At 34.7% G+C, this 15,782-nt stretch overlaps 3 protein-coding genes across 3 annotated transcripts; all 3 read left to right on the forward strand.

Moving 5' to 3' along the window:
* Positions 1–1,369: 1,369 nt before the first annotated feature.
* Positions 1,370–2,413, forward strand: LOC136819869 (protein FAM210B, mitochondrial-like). The gene is made up of 2 exons (XM_067076119.1): positions 1,370–1,775; positions 1,996–2,413. The coding sequence occupies exons 1-2, from the start codon at positions 1,411–1,413 to the stop codon at positions 2,213–2,215; spliced, it is 585 nt and encodes a 194-aa protein (XP_066932220.1). The 5' UTR covers positions 1,370–1,410; the 3' UTR covers positions 2,216–2,413.
* Positions 2,414–3,084: 671 nt separating this feature from the next.
* LOC136819800 (vezatin-like) lies at positions 3,085–4,995 on the forward strand. Its single transcript, XM_067076041.1, has one exon. The coding sequence runs from the start codon at positions 3,085–3,087 to the stop codon at positions 4,993–4,995; it is 1,911 nt and encodes a 636-aa protein (XP_066932142.1).
* Positions 4,996–7,302: 2,307 nt separating this feature from the next.
* On the forward strand, positions 7,303–15,092 carry LOC136819872 (equilibrative nucleobase transporter 1-like). Its single transcript, XM_067076121.1, has 10 exons — positions 7,303–7,856; positions 8,326–8,372; positions 9,810–9,886; positions 10,752–10,847; positions 11,249–11,543; positions 12,245–12,382; positions 12,687–12,901; positions 13,421–13,494; positions 14,065–14,188; positions 14,902–15,092. The coding sequence occupies exons 1-10, from the start codon at positions 7,483–7,485 to the stop codon at positions 14,989–14,991; spliced, it is 1,530 nt and encodes a 509-aa protein (XP_066932222.1). The 5' UTR covers positions 7,303–7,482; the 3' UTR covers positions 14,992–15,092.
* Positions 15,093–15,782: the final 690 nt, after the last annotated feature.

Here is a 15,782-nt window from a genome sequence, read left to right on the forward strand (position 1 = left end):
CTCTGTAAGTTGACTTTTGAATTAGATTTTGGATATGTTATAGCTCTGAAATTATCTCAAAGGATTGAAAATTGCTATGAAGGGTGTTATTTGAGGTTGACATTTATATGGATCCAAAAATGAGGTTGACATTAGTTTTGTGCATAATTTTGATAAAGGTAGATCAATATGAAGACTTTAGCTTACAAAATATCACTATTGACCATCTAAAAATCTTTTTCCAAGGAAATGTCTGTTATTTGAGCAAGTTTTGAGGTTGACAACAACATTTATTTCAATGCAAGGTAAAGTGCCTTATGATGGAAACAGCCAGAAGCTTTTTTAAAATCATTTTGTAAACTTCAATTCTATTTGTTTTTAATACAGAAAGACTATGGAATAGACGATATCGGCTTAACATGAAAACTCAGATTTGATCCCCGAGAATTCCCCACAATGCTTTGCGCGGAAAATATTTCACCGCAAACTTTTTTCCGCTTTTTGACTCAATACAGACTTTTCCGGCTTGTCAACCTCAAAAACAGCTCATTTAATGGGTTTTGTTACAAAATCTATCTTTGCTTAGCATTTTTGCCTTACTTAAAACATATTGTAATGTCCTAAGTCCAAATTTTGAGGTTTACAGTGCATTTTAATAACATCAATTTTGTCAACCTCAAATTAGGTAATATAACAGGAAATCTTGGCTCTTTTAACACTTTTTGTCTTGTGTTGTATAACTATCCAGGGAGCTATTCTCACCAATTTTTAAATTTCCTTTTTAGTTCTTTTTTCTGTTCTGAGGATGACATTTCCTTGAAATGGTCATTTTTGGCCTGTCAACCTCAAACTGGCTCGAATAAGGGAAATACCTATATACAGTATATGGCTTTGTCTTCATTAGCTCTATCACCTCCTGAAATCTTATTTCAGGATACCAAGATATTGACAAAATTCTAAATTTGGTGGTTTTTTTGAGAAATAAAAATGTCACACTATTTTTGACCAGCATCTTCTAAATCCTGATATAGGATAGGAGTCTGAGTTTAGACCGTCAGGGCTGTGAGACAGGGGTGTTCAAGGACGAGAGGAGCACCGCCATTATAATGCCTGATTTCATCATGTCAGGTTTAAACGCATCCACCTCGCTCTCCCTTGACCACCATATAATGACGTAGAGTGTAAATAGAATAGACCTTTTTGCCTTTCCATCTGCCATATTGAATTGTATGCAAAGATTATGGTGGCCGAATTGCCGTGGTGAGATTGCTTTTTCACTTTTTTCCCTAGTATAAAATTTCAAAGGGTTTTTCCCAGATGTATGACATCAAAAATATGTATTGTTATTGATTCTGTTTTGATTTTTTGAAAATTCTTTTTGAAAAATCTGTTTTGGTTTAATCTATTCTGTTCATTTATGAAGATAAGAATATGAACAAAAGTATTAGGAATTTCCAAGCATTGTACCCTGCATGTAAATGTATTATTCGTGGTAATAAACTCCTCCCATCAACATGTGTTCCTTTCTTAAATATGTCAATGAGCAAGCTATCAACAACAAGAGCAGCTTTTCCTAATCTTCCTGCAAGTTCAACCATACGACATTTTCAAACATCTTCAAATACTTTAAAAGAATCTACAAGTGAGAATGATGCAAATGAAACTGAACAAGCACCACCAAAAAAGAAAGCAGGACAATTGGCCAAAGTTTTTGCTGAATATGGTACAACTGCTGTTGTTTTTCATACCACCATTTCCTTAACTTCCCTTGGAATATGCTACACAGCAGTTAGTAGGTAAGTTCTATGAGAAAATTGTTCACCTCTTATATATTATTTAAATCAAATCTTAAAAAAATATTTTCCAAAAGTTGAATAAAACAAAGAAGTCTCTATTAGATTTATAAGAAAGCTTCAAGATTATTGTTAAATTATTGTACTTCTTGTATTTCTGATTACCATAGTCAATTATCGTTTTTCTCTAAGCTAAAATCTTACCTTTTCAATTATTTTTCAGTGGGATAGATGTTGTGGCACTTTTACAAAATGTGAATTTGATCAGTGAATCAACTGCAGAATCCAAGCTTGCCAGCGGTGCAGGGACATTTGTTGTTGCCTATGCATGCCATAAAGTATTCATGCCTCTTAGAGCTTTCATGACTGTCTCATGTACTCCTATCATTGTCAAGAAATTAAGGAGTATGGGTCTTTTGAAAAATGCAAAATCTAAATCATGAAAATAGCAAATCGTATTTACACTTACAATACATATCTTGAATATTTTAATATCAAAATGCTAAAATATTTTTATACCAAAATTACTCATTTAATACCTTTATCTTTTAGGGTCTTTATAGTGAAGTTGTAAATATTTTTTTTTAGTTTTTGTCGATGTGTATGTGAAGCATATGAAAAGACTTGGTGATAAAATTTTAGTTTTTCCTCTTTAATGCTATTTTTTCAGAGCGGTGCTGTACCGCAAGTTGGTCTAATGTTGACATCCCTCATCTAATTCCGATTTCCTCCTTTAGATCAAAGTGCCTGGGGGGGGCACTGAGCTTGACGGCCAACAGGGACGTGTAGCTGGTGTTTGAAAAGTGGACCCTGTCAGATCTGAATGTTTGCTAAATTTTGGACACTGTCAGAACAAAAAATCGAAAGAAATTTCCCATTTTCACCCTGTAAAATGGCAAAATGACCGAATTTCTACCCTAAAAATTGTCAAAAATAATCAAAAGTTAATCCTGTCAGCTACACATCTTGTAAATTAGTAGATTTGGGACCCTGTCAGATATTTTCGAAGCCTAAAAAAGGGACCCTGACCAGTAGCACGTCCTCGTACCCAGGAGGAATTGCTGATTGAGATCAAATCTTTTGATTTTCTGTCAGAGAGGACCTTATTCCTATTTCTAAAGGAAGATGTCGGAATTAAAGGAGAGATGTCAACATTAGTTAGAACAACTTACAGTATCTATTATAGATTACTTTAAGCTTTTTTCCCAGTTTTGATATTGTCCTCCATCCAAACACAATTAGGGAATAGGGTAATAATACTATTCACTTTTGCTAAACTTACTTTATTAACAGAAATAAATAACAGGAGAAGATGGAGGAAGATGAAGAAGTCGTTCTGCAAAATTCGCCTCTTGATGCTTATTTAAATGAAGTAACCACTCAAGAGTTCTCACGCTATCAGGGAGAAACCATCACTTTTGATGAACTGTTAAACCAATCAAATAATATTGGCAGTCATTCGGAAATTCACCAGCTGTCACCAAAGAGGAATGGACATAGTAAACATTTGGTAACAAACGCTTTGAATTTACTAGAATCGAATTTACTGAATACTGGTGATTTGAGTTCATTGATTGACATTCAAGATGACTTGAAAAGTTTTGATGTTTCTGACAGTGATGTAGTAAATCTTGAATCATCATATAACACACCTTCTCCGCCGATATTGTTTGGTTTTGTAGTTCTTTTGGTCAGCATTTTGGCGCAATGGTTTACTTCAAATAGTAGTTATTACACGAATATTACCCTGTTTGTAACATTAGTAATTGTCTCCATCATATGGTATGGCTTTTATGCTAAGCCAACAAAGCTGTTAACTAGCACCAATACAGTGCCCGAATTTATCAAACTTTTTGTTGATCTTGATAAATCAATTGATAAGTCTTTAAAGCATATCAAAGAAGTAGAAGTGATCAATACAGGATTGTATTGTCACCATAACCCGATAACTGGTGAAAACACAACTGCTGGTAAATCACAAAAGTGTTTGAAACTACGCAATGTTTTGATGGATATGCTTATTGATTTGTTTTTGGAACTTCGAGTGACCTTAAGAATGCTTTTGCAGACACATTCTGACGAATTATTCATGATCAAAGAAGAATATATAGCATCCATTCCTTTATCCAAATTTAACGACATTATAGCCGAAGATCAACAAAAAGATAGTTTAACATTACCAACTGTGTCATTGGATAAGCTTAAAAATTTGGTTTATTTATATCGATCATTATTGAGTGAGTTTGTACTCTCTCTAGTGACTTGTTTTCATAGTAGTCTCATTGACACTGATAATTCTTCCGAGATATCTCATGCTCTAGACCATATGATGTCCTCTGGAAGGAAATATCCAGATCTCTTGAAACAAGTGCTCCAGAAATCAATCAATTTGACATTCCACAAAAGGAAAGTAGATCCAAAACGAGATGGAAAAACTCAGGAAGACCCTTTAGATTTGTATTTTGGGAATTGTAAATTGAATTTGTACTCAGCATTGCAACGAATGGAAGAAGCTGAGAACTTTACCAACGATCGAGGGCAAATCGATGTTGGTGTTCTTGAAAAGGTTTTATTAGAATTCTATATGAATCTCGATAACTCAAGAGCATGTATGGAAGATGTTTTAGAGCTCTATAAACCAAAAAAGACTTCATCAGTCGATCCAAATGAAACCAAGGCTGATACAAATGATATACCCGAAGAAGATGATATTGTGATTCTCACATCTCCTGAGAGAGAACTTGGAGATCTTCTATTCGAAGGTGAAAGTGTCGAGGTACCTCGCCATTATGAAACTGACGATATTGATGTAGACGATCTTCGACAGCAATTGAAAGAGAAACGTGAGAGTAAACGGTTACTCAAAGAATTAAAAACTATTTTTGCTGTCAAAGAAACACCTGAAGGACTGCTCTCTTTTCCGTTAGCTAAAGTGAGCGAAGAGGAAGCAAACATTGACGACGATGAAGAAGAAGATGAGCTCATTCTCAGGAAAGAAATTAAAAAGAAGAAGAAAGTGATTTGCCATGAAGATGAAGATTTTTATGGTGAAGGAGAGGAATCAAACGAACGCATAAATTATCTACCCTCTGCTCCCATTGGTTTACACGTTAATTTATTACAAGGTCTATCGAAAGTTCAATTTACATCAGAAGAAACATTTGGTGGTGATTCTTCCACGGATGATGATGATGGACCAGTCGTTGAGAATATTCCTTGTTGAAATATGCAATCCCTTGTTTCAATGGTTTTGTAGGCCTTTTTGTATTCTTTATAGAATTATATATTTTGTATACTCATTTAAGATTTTTAAGAATCTGAATCCCAAATCAGACATTGTTTGTTAAGTTTATAGATCATAAGCATAAGATCTTCTCTAACCACGTAAATACAAAAACTGCTTGCGTTATTGATGGACTTACCCATCTCCTCACTTGTTCTAGCCAATTCTAAAGATAAGTTTCAGTTCAATTTGATAAACTGTATAAGACTGTTTCCATTTATTTTCAGGGAAAAATAAAAATATCAAAATATAGAAACAATAAAAAAGCAATCAAAGATGTCTGACAGACTGGATCGTAGTAAAGTACCTGCAGCCGGGAAACCATCGACACACTGATGGAAATCTCTAACCTCATGAACACTGGTCTAGATTCTGAATCGTTGGCAATCTGTATCAAACTATGTGAAGCTGGGGTGAATCCAGAGGCTCTGGCAGCTGTTATTAAAGAACTGAAACGTGAAAGTGGTGCTTTGGCATTATCAAATGCTACTGATCCTACTTCTTGATAATTGGATGATGGTATTTTTATTCATTTTTTATTTAAATACGTTTTTTGATGTCGATAATCGTGACTGATCCTATTGGAAATATTTTTTTGGGATCATAGAAATTTAATGAAGTCGTGAAGCTGGTTTCGTTCGAGAAAAGGAGTTCAAAATTTCGATGGTGATAAATTTCAGGGCAATGAATTGAACATTTACAACTGCTTTTGGTGTTTTGAATATTAATATTCTCGAAAGAATTTTGAAATACAATTTTACACTTTTTGATTGGCTTGTGGAGATGGGACAACAAGCTCAACCGAGTTCATAATTCATAAAACTTGTCTAGATTTATGCGTCTATTGAAGTAGAGCTTTTGTTCCATCACTGAATTTCCTGTTTGTACCAAATTGAATGGTCAGGACCTCCTCTGATTGAAATCCTGTCAGAACATTTTTATACGTTCTTCCTTATATGAAAGAAATTCAAGCCATGAACCAAATTGATATTCAGCCTTGGACATGTATGTTTTCGCTTGCTTTGTTCTTATATATCTTCTGTAAAGTTTTAACGTTCTATTTTTATTTATTTCCAAAGGATGTACTTACAAGATGAGGGGTATTTCGTGAATTCAGATTTTATTTTCTACCTTGAAAGGAAAAAATTAATACTTTGCCAAAGTATTCGTAGATCTAACATTTTTTGCCCACAAATACACTTTTAGATGAAGGTTTTCATTTTTGTCTTGGCTGAAAGTGTTGAGTAGAAAATACATCATAAAGTATGATCAAATAGTTCAAATGTTCTATTTCAGGGTAGAAATCAGATTTTTTAAAGTTAAGCGTTTCGGGAATCCAAAGTTTTAGGTAGAGATATTTTCAAAACAATGACAACTTTCCAACAATGAGTATTAGGCTGGACTTAAAGAAATGTTGGTTTGCCGTTACCCGACCGACCCTACCTCGAAACCTGCCGACCCAAAAAATGTTATTGCCATTTTAAAGAAGATTTTTTTCCTTCAAAAACTTCAAACAATAAAAGATCTAAACTCGTATCTTGTTTGTCTCAAGCATAAGAATCGTAAATTCCCTGCTAGCACTTCTGTTTTTTATTCAAAATTACCTAAATGTAAACAAACTCTTAACCCTTCCATGGACGAAAATTTCATAAATCGCCAAAATAAAAGAAAATTCCGACCAACCGACCCACCTCCACAATCTAGGGTCGGGTGACGGCAAACCAACAATTTTTTAAGCCCAGCCTTATTTTTAGTTGGTTTTTTTTTACACAAAAAGATGACCCACTGTTGTAGTTCTGTCTTTTGAATTTTATATTTGGTACATTGAGGTCTTTTTATGGATACTGACTATGCTCTTTGTATGACAGAATGACATCGATATCCCACCTCTTCGTATATTTTTCTACATGCAAAATAATTTATTAAAATTTATTAATCTCCCTCTCTTCTGTTTATTTTATGAGTTTACCTAAAACCTGTCTTTCAGCCCGATAGGGTTCAAATTTGTACGAATCCTAGCAAAATTTCTATAATCTGATTTTCATAGCTTTCTTCGACGATATTATGAAGAAACTTTCAAAAAAGATAAGCAGAGATTTATTGTTGTGAATTTCAGCTGTTTTTTACTTGAACTTGTCGCTTTGCATTGGAAAGTCGCTTTTAGTCGCGGTTTGAATTCTACTTGCTCATATTCAGCATTGTTTAGTTTGTGTTGACCGACAAATTGAAATAAATACTCAATTATTTGTTCTCGTTTGAAACATGGTTTAAATTATTTTTGGTGAAAAACCGACAATTTATGTTGGATTGCCGAAAAAAAATAATCCATAGATTACAGAAGTCAATTCTAGCAGCTCGTTACCACCGATAGTTGCCAGTGTCTATGAGGAATACCTCTTGGACACGAAGACACTATCCACAAGAAGCATGGGTCAGTTCTCCGCCTTCCTCCGGGGAAGTCATCTCACCACGAACACTTACTCTCAAAACTGGTATCTTTTCGCTATCATATTCTTCTCTTTCATACAAATTCTGCTGACATCAGCACCTTTATTTGGATATTCTTCGTTATTGGTTATTTTCAAACGCATGGACTTATATCATCAGCTGTGTCCGAACTCGAATTCGACTTCGGCGAACAGTACAATGTACACTTCCACAGATTACGATATCTGTGAAACACAAGAGGCTGCTTTAGACTTACCCTTCGCTTTTGGTGCATTTCTACACAATGCGGTGAAAGTTGTTATCGGACATTGTATTGATCGTTATGGAAGTAGGCTATGTAATCTAACAGGATGGTAAGAATATTGACTCTGTTCTTAATCTTTCTTATATTGGGAGGAATGCCTTTATCGTCCAATGTTTTTTAAAAAATGGAAAAGAAACCAAGTATAAGGCTTTTTCTAATTAAAGTATTAAGTAATCTTCGTCACGAGAAGGCTTGAACAAATCACTAATTTTGTGGAGCTTTATTTTCATCACCTTATGATCACAAGAAAACATTTGCAATCAACAAGAAAATAAGAAAGTAGCTTATGTACTGCAAATCTTGAACAATCTTTATTTCAGTGAAAAATAAATGAAAGTTTAATTTCCATGAACTTTAAAAAAAAAAATTTCAACCAGGTTTTGTTTACAAACTTTTTTTGCTGAAAAGGTGATTTTCCAGATATATTTTTCGCCAATTATCTTTGGCTTCCTAGACTAGTATTTCATTACTGGTATTTTGTTAGCTACAATATTTTATTTTCTAACCTTCATTTTCAGCTTATTTTTGATCATGTTTGGATTTTTGCTGGCAGAAGTCCATCAAGGTACTTTAATTTCTCTGTAGCAAACACTCCTAATCAAAATACATCTCAATGTCTTTATTGCCGACCCAAAAAAATATGAGCGTTTTGATTGGTCGAGAGCATCGAGATATTTGCGATATTTCATATTTCTCTAGTCTGGAAATATGACCGCGTTGACTTTTGGGGGACTGGGTAAGCGGCGGGAGAAAAATCAAAAGAAAACAACCGAAAAGAACTGACTTTCGGAGAAACTGATTTGGGAGTCAAAGGGAAAACACAACAAAAATATTTTCAGATTAACTTTTACTTTGAAGTTCTTCCATAAAAGACACTAAAATCAAATCTGATGAACTAAGAAATTATAAAACTACTTGAGACCACCCAAATATTTTCAGCTTTTGGTATAAAATTCGTCCGTGTGTGATAACCAAACAGTTTTTTATCAATGCATACAAAAAAACTTGAGATTCTTGAATGTTTGCCAATAAGATTTCTCATAACATAGCAAGGGAACTGAAATGTCTTGTATTAAACCAAGTGACGAGTGATTTTTATAAAGGTTCTCTCCTAATTCTCGTTCTCGACAACAACGTACGTCCTTGAATTTTCAACTCAACAATCGTTACATCTTCCTTCTAAAATTCGAAACATTTAAAGCTTGACGATAATCAAGAAAGTATCCAAATTGTTTTGCTCTTGAAAAAATGTTGTTCTTTAACCATTACATACATTTCCATCATGGAACTCCTTTCATCCTCTGTTGCTATTCTTTTCCATGCATCGAAACAAAAACAGAAACGACTGAATGTTATCAATCTGATTAATCCAACGATGAAGGGTTTCTTCTCTATCGAAACAATACTGTACACCATCTGCATTTTGAATTATCAATCTAGAAACTTTCAAATACATCTCTGAAAAACTTCTGGATCGAAAATGATCGAAAATGCTTCTCTGTTTTGTTTTTGTGTGAATATTTTCGGCGGGAATATATCGAATGTTTTATTGTTCGAATCTAACGTTCGAATTAGATTTTCGAATAAAAACATTCGAAACTACACAGAAGAAAGAAGTAAGGCGGAAGTAAGTTTTAAAACAAAATCAAAAATAAATTTATATCAGGACAATTTTTTTGAGTCGACAATAAATTAGTTATCACATGACTTCTCGTGCAATACTCGATATTTTACTCGTTCCGAGATTTTACCGATATTTTTCCTCGCCTAAAGGCTCGGAAAAATATTACGGAAAAATCTCGGAACTCGTAAAATATTTCTCGTATTGCACTCGAAGTCATGCGATAACTAGTACTTATTCAAAGTTTGTATAACTTATTTCTTTGCTCCTAGTCTAGCAGACCAATGACTCGAGCTTCACTTAAGGCCAGAAGGTTGTGTTGCTGCATCAATGAACATCTCCAAAAACTTTCAGAATTTTCCACTTTTCTTCCACTTTCAGGAGCAGAATATTTACTTTACCCAGCATTCTTTGTACTGGCTGTTTCCTCTTCATTTCTTATGCTTTGTCCGTACCAGGTAAATTCACTAATTCATGATATGCACCACTGCAATGTCTTTTGACATTACATCACGGAACCAATCGCTCATTGGTTGTAAGTGACGTAAAATCAGTCAATACATCACTTACAGCCAATCAGCTATTGGGTGGAATGGAAGACATTGCAATGATGCATATCATGAATAGTTTTTTTTTACCGTCCAACTTTTACGATATTCATGATATGCACCATTGCAATGTCTTCTACGGAACCAGCAGCTGATGGGTTGAAACTGACGTATTCATGATATGCAACACTGGAGAGTCTTCCAAGAATTTTCAAAAAGTTCAACCCAATACGTCACTTTTTCTATTGTTTAAGTGACGTATTGGGTTGAACTTTTTGAAAATTCTCAAAAGACTCTCCAGTGTTGCATATCATGAATTGACTGATTTTACGTCACTTACAACCAATCAGCCATTGGATCCGTGATGTAATGCCAAAAGACATTGCAATGGTGCATATCATGAATACACTGATACCGTAAATGAATTTGACGTCACTTGACCCTACCAATAAAAACGAACTCAATTTCCAGATATTCATTTTCAAGTTCCACAGACCCCTTGATGCCTGACTTAAAAATAAAGACCCCCTGTATATCCGACCTTAAAAAAGTGGATAGAACGGTTGAGGATATTTTGCCCTGTACCCCCTGGATATCCTCAACAGGGGGCACGAACTATTTCTGGAAGAGCCCAATTAGGGGTTAGTTAAGATTTTCTTTTCCCTTTTCATTTTTGGCGGCAAATTGTTTTTTCTCACACATTTCTTTTCATTTTGACAAATGGATTTTGTCGTCAGTCTACATTTTAATTTATTGATTTTTATCGTTCTTTCAGATTGTAAATATCATGGTGAAACGGAACAAAGCTTTCTATATTTGTATCTTGAGTGGTTCTGTTGATTCTTCAACCGTCGTTTTCTATTTGTTTCTAGTAAGTTTGGAAATCTGAAAAAATTTACTTTTTTAAACCATGTACTCTTATGTCCCGAATAGTCGGGAGGAGGTCCGTAATTGTACTTCCAATTTTTTTCCCAAATAAAATAATTAGGGCTAAAGTCAGGTTGGTTAGAGCGATTCAGCTTGCGATAGCTGAAAATGTTTTCAAAAAATAAATAAACAGGGGGGGGGGTCCAAAAAATTTCGAAAATAAATAAGCGGAGGGAGACGTTTATTTGGGACCTTAGAGTATTAAACTAGTTCCTCTTCAATTTGTTTCAGTTTGTTTCAATTCTTAAAGTCTTAAGTCTTCAACAACAACAACGATCAAATTTTATTTTTCTGAAATTACAATCCTTGGAATCGTGACGTAATAATCATTACTTTTTATTTAAGAAATTATTCGAGCGTGGTATTCCTCTGGCAGACATCTCACTTGGATTCATCTTTTTATGTGGTTCCATGGTCCTGCTCAGCACTATCATCCTGTACCCGTCACGAGAAATCCTACAAGCTGAACTAGACGCGACGCAGTATTGTAAACTAAAGCCAACCGGGCTAAATAAGAAATTAATCGATTACGAGAGAAAAGGAAGGGCTGATTTCCCTTTAGAACATTTTGAAGCTGGTATACCTGATGATAGCTGTAATAAGCATGACAATAACAAATGGAATGAAAGCCCTTTAGCAAGTTGGTTGGATTTTCTTTCATAGTTTTTTTGACAATCGCACATGAATTTGTGTTGTAATAGTTTTTAAAGATTTAACCGTTGCCGATTTTCAATGAGAGGAGACATACTCTTAGGTTCCAAATAAACAGGGAGGTTGGAAAATTTTCAAGATTTTAATAAACGGGGAGGACCTACCGGGGGTTCGAAATTGTACTTTTGAAAACCCCAAAGTAGTCAATAGAGACTAAAATCAGGCTATTTAAAGCAAAATAAGAGACCTTCTCTCTGACAGCTGAAAATATTCTGAAAAATTGATAAACGGGGGGATATCCTAATAAGGTCCGGGGGGTTGAAAAAATTTTCGAAAAATTAACAAGTGTTTATTTGGAAACTATAAGTACTGAACCTTTTCCTAATCACGATGTCGTGTTCAATAATATGAAATCCCATCATACCAAGGACACTAATGCATAATTAGTAAAAGTCTGTACTAAATTTTTTTTCTTTTCATTGTTTTGATGCTGGAGTTTTTCATTATTCAACATGTTGCATCGTGATTAGGAAAAGGTCTTTTTTTACGATAGTACCAATGGTAATATAAGAATGTTGATTCAGCAACTGTACTTTTCCGTGGCATTTTTTGTAATCTGAGGTAGAAAACGAGGTAAGAAGAGGTAAAAAAGGATAAACAAATATTATCTTCATATTTTGCTTTTTTTAGGGGCTTCACTGAGAGAATGTTTGTTTTCATGGTTTAACATCTTCTTGATATACCAAGTTTCCATCACCATGTTAATTTTGTGGTATTTCATCGCTAACATTGATAAATATTTGGGTTACATCACAGACCAATCTACAGGTAATATTTTCTTTTCAAGAAGCTGTGGAACTATCGAGCGCCTCACCACAAACCGGGATTTTTTATTCCGTAATTGCATAGAAAAAGATACTGTTACGCCTTTTATGGGCTACGGCGGGATTGACGGAGTCTGGTAGAATCAATGTCACTTTTTAATTACCTTTGAATCTTAGCCTGTTAGAGGTCTTTTTTCGATTTTCAAACAAAGTCCTAACTATGATTGCCGAATCGACTTTTGTTTGAAATGTTCCATTTCTCTCAAAATCGCATAGTCATAAAAACTAAAATTATGTCTATTTTTCAGCATCAGAATATATCAAGACATTTGGGTTGATTCAATTTTGTGGACTAGCTGTTGGACCTTTAACAGGGGCTATCTTCATAGCATTCAATCGTTCAGCGGGCAACGAGAATCAGTTTCTCACCAAGATCAAGAGTTTAAACATTACATCACTTCTTCTCTTTATCTTAACCACAGCTTTTCTTCTTATTCTTCTGCTGCAGAAACTCTCTTATTCTGTAAGTTCAACACACTTTCTATTGCTGATGATATTCCTTCCTGCACCGTGGCCTTTGTCTAAGCATTCTCGTGTTAACTGATACCTGCTTATATTGTTTTTATTTAACTTAGGCGGGGTTTAATTCTTCCCATTACGACCACTTATGTTTTAAAATAACTGCAGTATTTTTTATGCAACCTGGATCTTGTTATTAAATTTTAAAGGTTTTGTTTTTAAATAAGAGTGATATCGTTTGCTTACTCATCAATTTTAATTCACAAGCTTTTTAACATTGGATTAACGGGTATGTGGAGCAAGAGTGGTCAGAAAGAGGAAAAGGAAAAAAAAATTTGTTTATATCAGCATGATATAACAATAGGCAGACACTGTCCTGATATGGAATATGTGTCTGATATGAAACGGGAACACTCATGTAAAAATAAAACCTTTAAATTCAAATGAGCTCACCATTTTGACTTACCTTAATGCCAAAATGATTGGAGACTTTGACCATACGTTTCATTATTTTTCTATTTAGATTGTTGTTTTCTCATTGTTCTTCTTATGTAATGGGCTCTTGTGGTGTTATTTGTCCACTTTCTATGCTTATGTGTAAGTCATCGATATCATTTTTGTTTTCACTAAAAGACGCAGCCAGAAGCCTACTTTTTTTCCTGGGTAGCCAGTATTTAGTGACCGGATTTCCCGAATGTGGAAATTAGCCTCAACTCAACTAGAGTTGTGATTGTTGGCCATTTCACAGTGGAAATGGATCATGGGTAATCATGACTGCTTGCGCCTCCATAACGGCTTCCCGTTGGTTAGACGCAAAAATCTACAAAATTTTTCAAAACTTTTGACCAATAGTAAGTCCTCATTAGCGCGCAGTGGTCTTGAGTACCCATTATGCTTTGCGACTTTGAAATGGCCTATTACGTCCTCTCTGTCTGTCTGTCTGTCTGTCTAACCCTTCTTCGAAAATGTTCTCTAACGCCTTTTTGCATACCTTAACTACAGTTTGAATGGAAAAGACAAACCTGTAGAAAATATTCCTCAAAATTAAGATTCGAATAAACAGGACCTTTTTGTAAATGTTTTAATTAAAGTATATGGCAGAATATTAATAGTAATAATAATAATAACTCTCAGAAAACCGTTGAGTTTAATTTCTTGACACTTTAGATTTCCACCTCAACATTACTGTACTTTGTATGGATTTGCAATGGTTTGTTGTGGATTGGTTTCATTTCTTCAATTTCCACTACTTGTGCTTGAGCAGAAAAGTTTTGGTGGAAATATGTTTAATGTAAGTTGTATGTGTTAAAGAAGAATGGGATCACCCCCCCTTCCCCTCAGGAAGATAGGGGGAATCAACTGTTGCTCTGGAGGGGGAAGTGAATATTTTCACCCTGATGGGGGGACTAATGCAAATGGGGGATTTCAGGAAATTGTATGGGAAGTGTGGGTAGAAAGTGCAAAGATTAGGTATAATATTTCAAATAGATAATTAAATGTGTCTATATTTCCAGCATTTGTGTGTTCATTGCAGGAAATTGTTATTTTTATTAAGATATTATGCAAAATATAGCGAATTGGTTGGTCACAAAAATATTCTTTCAATAGGGGGAACCCTGGGAAAAGGGCAGGAGGGAGGAGAAGACCAAATGGGGGTTTTAGGCCCCAGATTGGGGGACCTGAAAACCTGGAGGACACCATGAGAAGTTTTCAGAGTTCTTACCATCTCCAGATTCTACTAGTTGGGCGGATGGAGGGCGGGATTATGTTTCATATTATGTACTATCCGGAGGGGCCACTGGGGTCAAACTTTTTGATTTACGCCGGTCCTTCTTGATGTTATTTTTTAGTCACTGGCGTAATAAAGACTGACATAAGGGATCTGAATAAAATAAGGGCCGATATAAGAATGGAAAAAGTAAGCTTTTCCATAATAAGAGTCGGTGCTAAGTTAGGGGTGACGGGGTAGTTAGTTAATTATTATTTCTCATCATTTCGTTTCAGGTTGACTTGATTTTTCTAGTTTTGCATACATCAACGATCGTACTGCCCATCAATATGTGTGTATTTTATATAAATACTGTTAATAAGTAAATAGGTATTTCATCTAGGTTCTATTTTTAATTTAATTTTGTGATTAATTGTAAATAGTATGATATTTTTCAATTTTTTTGTTAATAAATTTTGTTGCACTCTATACAGTTTTTAAGTTAATTTATAAACATTTTATTGTCGTCCACAGACTTTGATTTTCACCTAGCCGCTATCTTGAAGGGTCCTATATGTGTATTTTCAGATGTCTTAAATCCTGACTTGCTAAATTTCAGGCCGGCCAGCCGGATATTCAAGCTGTAAATCATTTTCTTTTTTTGATATACCACCGGTGTGCGCCACAAAAAGGTTTCTCTCTTTAAAACTAATTGCCCCGCAGGGGCTTTTGTTGCTTCACGTAGCGGACTTGCTCGCCAGAAAAATATTCATGATTCATGTTCATGTTGTTTCTTCAGATTTTTTTCGTGATATTTTTTTTAACTTTTCGTGCATTTTACACAGAGCACTTGTGAAAGCGAGAAATCGAAAGTCCCGTTTGCACTGCCAGTCTACACAGTTTAAAGGTTTCACAAACAACAAACAGCTCACAAGATTTTTGCTTGGTTAATATCTTTTTAACGTAGTTGCTCAAAACTAAAACTGGATTTAGTTGAGGGACATTGTTTGCTACTGAATGAATAACTATCAAACTACTGATATTGGATCAAACCTTATACGATTGTCGTCAGAAATGGATGACATCTTCATTTCAATCAATACAATGTACAATGAATGACAGTGTGTTTTACACACACAGTCTGACAGTGTCTGGACAGTTTTATACGGTGCTCTAC

This window comes from Clytia hemisphaerica, unplaced genomic scaffold (assembly GCF_902728285.1).
Source record: "Clytia hemisphaerica strain Z4C2 unplaced genomic scaffold, Clytia hemisphaerica genome assembly, whole genome shotgun sequence".
Classification (NCBI taxonomy): domain Eukaryota; kingdom Metazoa; phylum Cnidaria; class Hydrozoa; order Leptothecata; family Clytiidae; genus Clytia; species Clytia hemisphaerica.

Excerpts from the sequence above, each read along its gene's own strand:
- LOC136819869 (XM_067076119.1), top strand. The coding sequence starts at position 1,411 with ATGAACAAAAGTATTAGGAATTTCCAAGCATTGTACCCTGCATGTAAA. Across the intron at positions 1,776-1,995 it reads TGCTACACAGCAGTTAGTAG|TGGGATAGATGTTGTGGCAC; the intron begins GTAAGTTCTATG and ends ATTATTTTTCAG.
- LOC136819800 (XM_067076041.1), top strand. The coding sequence starts at position 3,085 with ATGGAGGAAGATGAAGAAGTCGTTCTGCAAAATTCGCCTCTTGATGCT.
- LOC136819872 (XM_067076121.1), top strand. The coding sequence starts at position 7,483 with ATGGGTCAGTTCTCCGCCTTCCTCCGGGGAAGTCATCTCACCACGAAC. Across the intron at positions 9,887-10,751 it reads TTATGCTTTGTCCGTACCAG|ATTGTAAATATCATGGTGAA; the intron begins GTAAATTCACTA and ends TCGTTCTTTCAG. Across the intron at positions 14,189-14,901 it reads TTGGTGGAAATATGTTTAAT|GTTGACTTGATTTTTCTAGT; the intron begins GTAAGTTGTATG and ends ATTTCGTTTCAG.